Below are 12418 nucleotides of genomic sequence, written 5' to 3'. Positions count from 1 at the left end.
TTGTCTAATAATCGTAAAAAATCTTTCGATTAACTACCATCAAGGCCGCTTATCACCAGGCGGGCTGTACCGTTGTTTGCCAGTGTCAGGTTGATAGGTTCAATGGGGGAATGATAACTAAAGATAAATTTATTGAACATTTTTAATCAGTGTTGTATGAATTAAAAAAAATCAAAAATCAAAAATGTTTATTTTCTTTAACAATCTCATCATCTTAAAGGTAGTGGTTGGAACCTCCTGTTAAGCTTTAAGAGGCCTGTGCCAGGGGGTACCGCCCTTCCTTATCTTGAGAATATTAATGAGTGCGTGCTACATTTATGAATGAATGAATAAAGAAGCTTAGTCATATTTGCCTAACAAAAACTGTAGCTGCGCGTTGTAATGTTTGAATTCCTATAGCAGACGTCACACCGTATGCGTGCAGTGCGGTGTGATGTGCGGTCTTTTATCTTGAACTACAGTGGCCGTAGCAGTGTAATGTACGCCTATACCACACGCTGCTACTCCTCGTAGATTGCGGAAGTAGCCATATTCTCCCCAATTAGGGCCAAAGGAGTTTTTGACAAGCCAATACTTGGTACCGTTTTCTGAAAAAATATTATTAAAATTTTAACATCTAAGAAGTCTTGTGTTTTACACTAATTTCACATTACTCTACGGTAGTTCACTAACCGGTACCTACATATCGCGACAATAATAATATCATGACTGTCGCACGTACAAATAGTGACTTAAGTATCTATGTATTAGGTATCATATCTCATACTACAAGAGAATTTCGGCCCAACTATACCGTTTGTCTCCATCGTCAGACCATTGGTATGCTAAATCAGGTATGATAAATTAAAATATTGAAAACCTTATTTTATATAACCCTATATGTCATGTCACCATATGTCCCCAAAATAGGGTGACATATAACTTGTAACGGCCGAGTGCAGTAGTATAGCGACGCTGGCAACACCATTGCGCGCCGAAGTAAATATGTGTACCTACTTAAAGCTTTTCTCAAAAACTGGGTGTGGGTACCTAATATACTGAACTGAAAGTCCTTGCTGGCATTGTATGTGTCACAGGCGTGCCGTGTTGTTGATAATGTTGTATGAAAATTCGAAAAGTGGGGCATCTATCCTGAAATTACCCTATAATAGTATAATGTATGAAAATTGATTGCCAGCGCGTCTCACTCAAGCGCCCTCGACGTGATGTTTTACAGTTTACTCACAGGGCATTGAGAATAAAAAGCTTAAGGGGCCCACTGATTATCAGTCCACCGGACGATATCAGCCTGTCAGTTAGAACAAAAATTTTACAGTTCCGAACAACTGACACGCCGATATCGTCCGGCGGACTGGTAATCAGTGGGCCCTTTTAAAATAATAAATCCTTAATATTAGCCTTTTAAAAACAAAATAAATTGCATAGATAAATACCTATCCCGTATCCAACTAGCAGCACGGCGTGATTCATATTGTGTTTGCAATTGTGCGGATGAATAATGCCTTTCTGGTAGCCCTCCAGGTCATACATATCCATAACTAAAAAAAGAGATCATATGTACTTTTTAGCTGATCATGTATCGTCGGGTGAAAATACGTTTGTACCATACGCCACTTACATTAGTATGCAGGAAAGCGTAAATTTTGTTATTTTTAGGAATCATTAAAAAACGATTTTGCTCAAAAATGGATATGACACAAACGTATTCTTAGCCGACGGTATGTGTGTATAAGAAAATGTCCCAAACTAGTAACGAGTCAGCATTTAGATGCACAACGACAATAATTTGAGTTCTCTGTGCAATCTTTTGAACATACGTATTTGCGTGTTGTTTCAACACTTTCGACCACGTTGTGTATGCGTTACATAGAAAGAGTCAACATTTGGCAAATCAGGGTATATAACCAAGATACCAATAATTAGCAAGTAAGTAATGTACGTAGAGACGTAGAGAAACGAAATGAAACGCTATTAGTCTCTATCACACACGGCACAACAGAAGATAGAAATTGAAGAAGACGGAGAACTTTAACTTCCACGTCCCTTCCTTTACCTGCCCTCCCCTCTCCTTCCCTCCCTCCCCGAGCCGGGCCCAAGACAGTAAATTTTTCCATTTTTTTTTATATAGGTACCCGGAATATTTACAAATCGCTTACGGGTTGACAAAGGCCCAGTTTCGTACAATAGTTGTTTTAATGACTCTTCATCAGTTTGAATGACTTTGACCGAAGTTACGACTATTCCTGTATATTGCATTCTTCTCTCCCTTTCTTTGCAATATACATTATGCTCATAGCCAATATATGGATAATCACCCTCCAACCTTACTATGTAGGCTGATTCATCCAAAATGTCGGTAACCTGGTAGTGCCTGTAGAAAAATAACAAAAAACAAATAACATTAATAAACAACGGCACCATGCCCTGAACGATATCATCCGCAGGGCATAAGTGTCGGCAAACATCCCCTCCACGCTAGAACCGCCAGGCCTCAGCCGGTCGAATGGCAAAAAGCCGGACAGCTTGACACTGCGCGTATCCCTTACCCTATAGTGACTTTAATGAAACTATTAAGGTTGACTCACGTTAAACCGGCCCGGGTTCCGACCGAAGCTTCCGACGCGGCTCGGTCTAACGTGAGGTGACGTGAGTCATCCTTTATACTCACGTCATGCTGCGGTGCGGCCACCCTCCGTCGCAGTTAGTATTCCAAATGAGCGGCTTGACGCAATCCACACTCTGTTGCTCCGAAAAAGATAGCAAATCCTTATATTTAATTGCGTATTGCCCTTCAATATTCCCTGTTAAAGAGTACCACAAAATAAGTATTACCTACTACGAAAGGGCCTCTCGACAGTTTCGACTATAAGTGCGACGGATAAGGAACAAGTGAAAATTTATTATTCACGACGACGGGACTTAATCGCGTAAAATAAGTCCCGTCGTTGTGAATAATAATGAGTAAAAATCGTGAAAGTTTAAATAAGTGAAAAATTATTTAAATAAGATAAGATAAGATAAGATAATATTTATTGTATAACTGTGTACGATGTTGGTAATAATACATTTAGGATTCAACAGTTTGTCCATCACGGACGTACAATATACTTAAGACTAACCTATAACTAAATAACAAAATTAATACATGCATGCACTATTGTCATAAGCGTCAAATTCTTTCATGCTGTAGAACACTCTACTAATAAGCCATTTTTTTAGAATGGTTTTAAATTGTTTGCATTCGACTGACTTTATTTCAACAGGCAACTTGTTAAAAACTTTTATTGCTGCAATGTAGGCACTTTTATCCATAAGCTTATTGTTCACCTTTGGGATACGATAATTATATTTATATTGCACGCGCAAGTTATCATTAATTGAGGACAGTTTTGTGAAATACTCTCCATTGCGCTTTACAAAGAGGCAAAGCTCGAGTATATAGATTCCAGTTAGAGTCAAAATCTGCTTTTCCTTGAAAACATTTCTAACTGAGTGACGGTGGTGCAAGTGAAACATGTTTCGTAAGCATCTTTTTTGTAACCTGAATGTAGTAAGAACATCAACAGAGTCACCCCAATAAATTATGCCATAAGTGAGTTGTGAATGTACATTTCCATAGTATGCGCTCTTAACTACATTTTCTGAACATGTTTCAGAGAGTATAGATAAGGCATAAGCTGCTTTTGCAATTTTACAGTTTAAATCAGCAATGTGAGACTTCCAATTGAGATGAGAATCTATTGTAATTCCTAGGAATTTAGCACTGTCCACTTGTTCTATTGGCACCGCTTCTTGTGTTACGGTGATAGACATAGGTGAAGTTCTATAATTTCTAATTTGAACGAGTTTTGTTTTGTTTAAGTTAACATTAAGGTTTAGTGTTTTCAGCCATTCAATTACAGTGCCTAGTGTGTTGTTTATATTGTGTTCAAGTTGCTCATCAGTTAGTGATCCTGAAAATAAAAGTGTAGCGTCATCAGCAAATAGAACGCATAATTCATTGACAATTTTGGGTAATTCGTTAATATAAATTAGAAAAATAAGCGGACCTAATACACTTCCTTGCGGAACTCCTACATTGACAGTTTCAAAGTCTGATTGCTCCTGCTCTATGGTTTTTGTTAAACTATTAAACGATTCAATAACTGTCGCCTGCTTCCTATTACATAAATAAGTTTTGAAAAGTTTCAGAGCATTTCCTCGTATTCCTAAATTTTCTAATTGACGTAAAACAGTATTATGAACCACGCAATCAAAGGCTTTAGACAGGTCTAACAGAAGAGCAAAACATGGTCTCTTATTGTTAATCTGAATTTAAAATAATTAGATTATCTAATTCTTCTGTGTTAGGGCACTTTAAGCATGGACTAGACCCTACTCATAGTGTTGTGTTCCTGCCGGTGAGTAAGGTTGCCAGAGCTCAACGAGGCTGTGGAGTGTTAGGGTCGGCAACGAGCATGTAACTCCTCTGGAGTTGCAGGCGTACATAGGCTACGGAGACTGCTTAACATCTGGCGGGCCGTATGCTTGTTTGTCACTGACGTAGTATAAAAGAAAAATTAGTTTATAATTACATACTTACTTTTCGAGAGTTTAAAACCAAATACATACTGCTTACACATTGTTAATTCCAAAAGCAACTGTAAGATGACATCCGCATAATACGTTTTATTAATGTCTTATGCAAAACTAGTTTAATCATTATATCGGTACACTGTAGAAAGTAGGGCGATATGCAATAAGGGCAAAGTTTGCGAGTCATAATATGAAAATTTTACTCCCTTGTGCATTGGAAGATAGAGCGTAACAGAATTAAAATATTGGTTTAAGACGTAATAATATATTTTGTTAACCATCACTCCTTTCATATATAGTAGTTAGATGGAATCTCTCCTTCCCCCTCCTTTCAAGAAGAAGGTTCTGTAATCGCTTGTGGCTATTCTTCGTCCATATAATTAAAAAAAAAACAAAGCACTCACCAATCGCACTAAAAACCCAGCAGCTACCACAGTCTAATTGATCCTTTACATCAGTGACTGCGTTGTGCAACCTCCAGTCCCACTCGTCAGGAGCCGTGATGGCTTCTGGAGGATACTCCAGTGTGGTCATCAGACCTTCCAGTGTCTCGTCAAAGGGTAACGAGCCAAAGTAACGTTGTTTCTCCTCGGCCGTCAAATCCGAGAAACGGTCAAGCCCATACTTGACTTGTGGATATTTAGCGTTGCGTTCTCTTATGTCTTCTAAGCTTTTCTTAAAAATATCTAGCCGCTTCGGGTACTCTTCGGGATTTCTCACTTTCCCATATACCTGAACGTACTCGTTGTAGAGATTGCGTATGTCAAAGTGCTCCAAGTCAAATTGTCCTCTATCTAGGAGTTTTAAAGCGGTGGCTGTGCCAATTACTAACAAGAAATTCAGACAAAACATGATGTTACCTGGTGGTTGGTGGTGCGATGCGCGATAACGATTGGTCCGGTTTGTTGCTTTTTATACAACTGTAGTTGTAAATATTTTTAATGTTAACAGCTTGATAATATTATTTTAATGACAATTTTTGTAGTTAAGAATTCACGGCTAATATTTAGTTATCGTAGATACTTTAAATATTGAGTTTAATGCAAATAAAATATACCTACATTAACAGTTAATGCGTATCTAATTACCTACCTTTGTAATACAACGAAGAGTAGATACGAGACGATATTGTTATATCGTAAATCTAAAGATAGGTTTAGTCAGTTATCCGAAACACTTACCTTGGTGAGCTGCAGAGACAGGTGTAATCTATCTATACCGCATTATGAAGCCTTTACAAATAGCAAGATCACGTATACACGAATGCCACGAACGACTAATGGAGGTATGTCATAACAATAAGATCACCCTACAATGGATCAAAGGACACAGCGGATCCCGGGGTAACGATGCTGCGGACGAGCTTGCCAGGCAAGGATCGAGTGCGGGAGCGATTGGCCCAGAACCGATCCTCCCGATACCGTTTAGCAAGGTACGCTCAATGCTGCTGGCACGTACAGGGAAACTACACACAGAACATTGGCTAAACCAGACTGGATGCAGACAGGCCAAACAAGCCATGCTTGGCATCAACGGAAAGCTCACAAGGGTGCTCCTTCAATTAGGAAAGACCCGACTGAGCATGGTAACCAGTGTCATAACAGGTCATGGACTATTTAACAAACATCTTTTTATAACAGGTGTCACAGACAGTCCCCTATGCAGAGGATGCATGGAGACAGAAGAAACAGCCTCTCACGTGGTGCTGGAGTGCAGCGGAGTGGCTCCATACAGGGCAAAACATCTCGGATCCCCGAGAGACCTCCCCGAGGTCCTACTCAACATCAAAGGTTTGATAGGTTTCCTCGAGGAGCTGGGCTGGCAGGACTAGCCCACCCCCATGTCACGCAAAATAGGCGCCAGTCGTCGAGTTGCGGAAAATCGCCCGAACTACAATACAATACAATAGCAAGGTCACCACACATAGGTATGATTTGAGCAGCCATATTCTAGATAGATAGATAATTAATTTATTGCCACAACAAGGGTTTTTTTTACAATTATTTTTACACACTTATTCTACACCCTTTTATACTATAACAGACCAGGTACACCCCTAAAGCTTGATTTTTGTAAATATCTCTAACTAGCTTTTGCCCGTGACTTCGTCTGCGTGGACTTAACACGTAACAGCAGCTAAAGTATAGCGCCTGGAAAAATTCTCATAGCAATCATTCAATTTGAGCATATTATGCACACAAAAAAGCAGGCACTTCATTAATTATCTCAATTCCACCCCGCTTTTCACTTTCTTAAGGGATGATTTTCGGGATAAAAACTATCCTATGGCCTTCTCAGGGACTCAACCTATCTCTATGCCAAATTTCATCTAAATCGATTCAGCGGTTAAAGCGTGAAGAGGGAACACACAGACAGAAAGACAGACAGACTTTCGCATTTATTAGTATGGATTTACACTAGTAAGTACTGGACGTACTTTGTGGGCGCAACTGAAATAAGCATTGAGTTAAGTATTATTTTCTAGTATAGAGAAGCCATACCAAATAATGAAATTGTCGCAATCACAACCTGTACCACGCGACCGATACGTCGTAAGCGCCATAAAATTCATGCGCTTACGCGTTTAGGTCGCGATATTAACGCTCCGCTTCTATTATATGGTTTGTTGTCGAAACAACAACAACTTATGGCGCAAAATACGTAGCAATAATAGTTCAATGGAATGGAAACAAGCAGCCGCGCTCTCATATGGTAAAATATGAACTTTCATGGGACTGATGGGACGACTTATTCAGTCTTATTGGCAGCTGCCAAATGTCAAATAAGCAATGTCAAAGTCAAAGTCAAAATATTCTTTATTCAAATAGGCCTAGCAACAAGCTCTTTTAAATTGTCAAGTTTTACAAATATAACTTTAATCTAAATATCAGAGCAATTTATTGATGCAGTTATTATTATTCTTAAAAACGTTGAATTATTATAGATATGTCAAACTTAATAATATGAATTTCACAAAAGAATCGTCAAACACCAAAATTGTATAAAAAAATACTAGTCTAGAAACTTTCTAGAATAAAAATCTAAATGTCAAAAAATACGGATTACCTAATATAGGTATTCATTGAATTATCAATTTCATCATTATTAACATAATAATAAATAATTAATTATTTTCAATCACAATTTGTCCCACACGCACTAGCTAGGGCGGCGGGACAGTCATGCGGAACAAAGAGCTAATGAAGTCGTGAGAAAATGTAAAAAGAAACACATCGTAACAAGACGTCTAGACATTGCATTGCCTTTTTAATCTCAGCATACCTTTTCAATTACCACCAAGTGGACTGCATACAACTGCATTATCCTCGATTCTCTTTCTCGCAAATGCACTCAGCTTTATTTCCGTACTTGCATTCAATAAAGTGTTGTACAAGCAACCTGATTCACAAGCAGCTTGTTCAGTATGTAAACTTATTAGGGCCACTTGCACCATTCACTAACTCGGGGTTAACCGGTTAAACCTGGAGTTGCCATGGTTACTAACGTTACCAACGTGGTGCTTAGGCCCACTTGCATCATCCCATATTGCTTTATTCTGGTCTCCTGAAATGATGCGCTGAGAGTCTTGGGAATAATAGCCTAATAGCACTAGAACCCACAGATTACTTGTCACAGGATAGCGCACACTCACGCTAAGCATTTGTCAGCGAGAACGTGTACAAAAATACTTAATACGCTGTTAAGTCATACGAAACGACATTAAAACAACATTCTGAAATAATATGAAATTTGACTTGAACCAAAGATAGATATAACTCCGTAATAGATGGATACAATCTAAGGAAAAAACGTGCCTCGAAAATCAAGAAAATTTGATTCTCGTTCAGAGGGCGCTACTAGTTTTGGCCTACTGTCGTATAGATGGCGTTGACGGTTTCGTTTGTTATTTAACAATTTTAACGCATATCAGTGAAAGAACATGGGTCAAAATCATACAAAAAAATTAATGCAAATAAAAAAAAACATTTATCCATATTTAAATACATTTTATCGTATTTTTATAAATCTTCATTTTTAGTTTTAAAGTGTGTCGACAGATGGCAGTGAATTTACTGGGTTTACAAAATTTACTATGACAGTACCGCTCTAGTATAAGTTACTCTATGACTTGTACATTTAAGTAAAGTTAGTATGAGACTAGGGGCGGGGCGCGGCGCGGCGTTTACGTGATAGAAGTTGCGATCCCCATTCAGGCTCCTACTTAGTCCAACAATTATAATTGGCAAGTATAATTGGCACGTTTGGACAGGGTGGGGGTCGGAATGGGGTTTATAATATAGATAATGTAGATAATAATACTTAGTATAGGGTAGGTATTAGTTATAGTAATGTAGGTAGTTAATTTCTAGAGTTAGTTTTAGTGTTCCGTTTAGCTCTATACGTACGTGTTTGTTTTAGATTTTAATATTTGTTTTTTTTTGTATGATGACTGCGTATTTTTTAATTGAATAAATGATTATGTTAGTAACATTATATATTTAGTCCGGTATGTTGGTATGTATGATGTCTGGTACAGTCAAGAGTAAAAATATGGGTGCACACACAAAAATATGTCCCTTATCTCTTATGTCAGCGAATTTAGAACTATGGGACATATTTTTGAGTAAGTTATATGCACCCATATTTTACACTTGACTACCTACCTACCTGCTAGTATCTACTAGGTTTCGTTGCTAGAAATTGTAATACAACGAAATCAGGGCGATTGGAAGTTTTACACATAATTTTGCTCTATCTTGAGTGAGGTAATCTTTTCCTGCGAGTGTACCTTTTTGTTTGCTACAAGTGTACACTAGGTGGAAATGAGCGTTCGCAACTGGCGTGCTTTTTCATTGCATCTTACTGTCCCGAGTTTGAATGGATGGAGTAAGTTTTTCAATTTTGAAACATTTCCATTTCAGATTCAGCGAAGCGTGCGAGGCATACATATGTATTATGTTTTCACCGCACCATCTGGTAAAGGCTCTCTTGATTGTTCAATAACTGATAAGAAAGTTGCATATTCACATGTGAGGCAAGGTAATCAAATGCAAATTTTGAGTTGTTTTCTTGTTGGCTGGTATAAGAATTGACTTTTGAATGATGATTTTGAATGATGAATATTAAATAACATTCATTTTGAATCGATTATATTTTTGAATTTTGATTTTGTTTGATATTTCTATGATGTTTATTATAAGGAATCAACTTAGGGAAAGTTTGAAAATAAAATAAAACTTCACCGTTTTAAAATGAAAATACTTTTCTTAGAGCAATTGTTCAACTTATTTAAAATTGCATTATGACAGAGTTACAACTGAAAAGCCGTCTACATTTTATTCTACTAACGAATAATGGAAAGTAATGATTGAAATGAATGATGAAGTAGGTATTATAGATATTGAAAACCTCTCATGTCTATTGTTTTAGAAATTCTTGTTTTTTTTGTTTTAACTTTAATAACATCAACCTTTCCAAGCAATTTTCTCTAATCTCTTAGGCAAAGAACAAGTGGCCACTTGAGTCGGAAGTCGGAAGAGGCTAAGTGGGCTAGCATGTTGAGCAACGCTTCACTAGCTTTAGACGAGAGTGCTAGAGATGTCAGGCAGGACGCTTTTAAGGGTTCCGTACCCAAAGGGTAAAAACGGGATCCTATTACTAAGACTCCGCTGTCCGTCTGTCTGTCCGTCTCTCCGTCTGTCTGTCACCAGGCTGTACAGGCTGTTAGACTAGACTAGTCTAGACAGTTAAAATTTCACAGATGATGTATTTCTGTTGCCGCTATAACAACAAATACTAAAAAGTACGGAATCCTCGGTGCTCGGTGGGCGAGTCCGACTAGAACTTGTCCGGTTTTTTTTATCTATGCCTACTAGATGCTAGCGGGATTAGGCCAAAGATAATGGCGCCATCTGATCGAGAATCAAATTTTCTTGATTTTTTCGAGGCACGTTTTTTCCTTAGACTGTATCCATCTATTACGGAGTTATATCTTTGATGCTAGGGACTGCAAACCGGTTACAACCGAAACCGAAATAACCGATTATGCTTGATGTACCCCCGTACATTACGCGGTACCTGACTTTGCTAACGTTTAGCAATCTTGTTAGGACCTTTTTACACTTTGAGAAGTGCTAAGTGCAAGTTCATACATATGCTACTTGGGTTTAACAGTAAATGTATGAAATCGCACTAAACACTATAGACCTAATAAAATTAATCCACATAAAAATAATCCATCCATTTAATTCTCATTGGTAGGTACCACAAAACCCATGAGCCCATGAGTCCCATGACGCAGTATAGCGTCTTACCTTAGCTTCAGCAATTTACGCTAATATTTTATTCATTTATCTATGGTTACAAGACGTTTAACTAGATAAACTAAGTTAATAGCGTCCCTAATAGTCCCTATCGTCTGAGGAGGCTCTCGACTTGACGCGACGAGTGGTTCAGTTTGATTTAAATCGGTTTAATCCCGTCTCCTCAAACGCTAACCGCTATTAAGTGCTACTTAAACGCACGTGTAGAAAACCCCGACACAAATAGCTATGTACTTTGAAGTTAAAATGGAAGGGAATATTTTCATATATTTGTATTAACTGCAAAAAGCTACAAAATTGACTAATCTGTATCCATTTATATGAAGTCAATGTAAAGAAAAAAATCTTTAAAAATGTAAGGGTTGATTTAGCCCCGCTACCCTGCATCCTGACCTGCAGTGCTGAGTTGGGGTATGATAGGAGAAGTATCAGGCAAATTTCCAGCTTGCCTCAAGGACCTACTTCAAAATGCCTTCCAGCTCTCGGGCCATATAATCTCTACTTCAGTTTATAATTTATATATAGTAGTAGTTTAACTACTAAAACATAAAACAAAATATTTGATAGAAATAATTTGATTTGTTCCCATTTTCCCAAAGTTTTGTAAGAGACTGATGAACTGCGATTTAAATTAGTCGAGTTAGTTTACGATATCGGCAGTAGATCTCGCAACTCATTCCGGTACGAAATAACCTGAATCCTTGTATCGTGTTAATTTAGGAACGGAACCCTTTCCTCACGATTCTCAGTCGAACATGTCATCACCGAGCGGAAATTGAGAGCCTGTCCCAATCTGTCTTCAGGAAAAACGAACCAACTATATTGACTTCATGTGTACATAATACTTTCTGCAGGCAGTAATCCGACAAAACATTTGCTGGTCTTGTCCCTCGATTGGTAATGACATTGCCGAATATTGAACAACAGATAAGTGGATAACGCAGAATTTAATTTGTGGTTGTTTGTGGTACAATATTTTGGATTGCGAATTTGAACCGATATTAAATTATCTTATTTAATAAAGAGTCAAAGTTGATTGTTTTCATTTTCTTGGACTTCAAATGGAATTTAATGCTATTTTAGTAGGATAAGGATTAGACCAATCACCAAACTTAGTAGGCTTTCCGCAAATAGACGCATTCGTGCCGTTTTTGTCCAATGTAAATAAAACTTATAAACCACTGTGGCCACTTGGCCAGCAATGGCTGATGCGCGCAATCGCGCAGGACTGTGCCATCTGCCTACGTCCTGTCATGTCAAAGAATTTTAGACTGTTTCAGTTTATTTGTATCTACATTGTTACTTGTTTGTATTCAATTATCTATGTCGTACAAGCATGAGTAGCCTTCCAGTCATAGGTGTTCTAAATATAAACTTAAATGTGTGTCCACCGGCAAACTTGGGATAGTTTGTCTTGCAAACTGTCGGGTAACTTCACCGTGCAATATCGCTGCAACTTCGGGCCTGGAAATTATTCTGGTGCTGGTAATGACAGATTGTATATGGGTTTCCAAGCTATA

At 38.0% G+C, this 12418-nt stretch overlaps 1 protein-coding gene and 1 long non-coding RNA gene across 2 annotated transcripts in view; both read right to left on the bottom strand.

Moving 5' to 3' along the window:
• Nucleotides 1–12418, bottom strand: part of LOC134740516 (uncharacterized) — a 245252-nt gene that overhangs the window by 102092 nt on the left and 130742 nt on the right. The gene's annotated exons all lie outside the window — the stretch shown is intronic.
• On the bottom strand, nt 125–5470 carry LOC134740465 (uncharacterized). Its single transcript, XM_063672910.1, has 5 exons — nt 4980–5470; nt 2669–2801; nt 2157–2371; nt 1434–1538; nt 125–587 (listed from the first exon to the last, which is right to left on the bottom strand). The coding sequence occupies exons 1-5, from the start codon at nt 5425–5427 to the stop codon at nt 406–408; spliced, it is 1083 nt and encodes a 360-aa protein (XP_063528980.1). The 5' UTR covers nt 5428–5470; the 3' UTR covers nt 125–405.

This window comes from Cydia strobilella, chromosome 4 (genome assembly GCF_947568885.1).
Source record: "Cydia strobilella chromosome 4, ilCydStro3.1, whole genome shotgun sequence".
NCBI lineage: Eukaryota > Metazoa > Arthropoda > Insecta > Lepidoptera > Tortricidae > Cydia > Cydia strobilella.
This window is presented reverse-complemented; position numbering and strand designations above follow the sequence as displayed.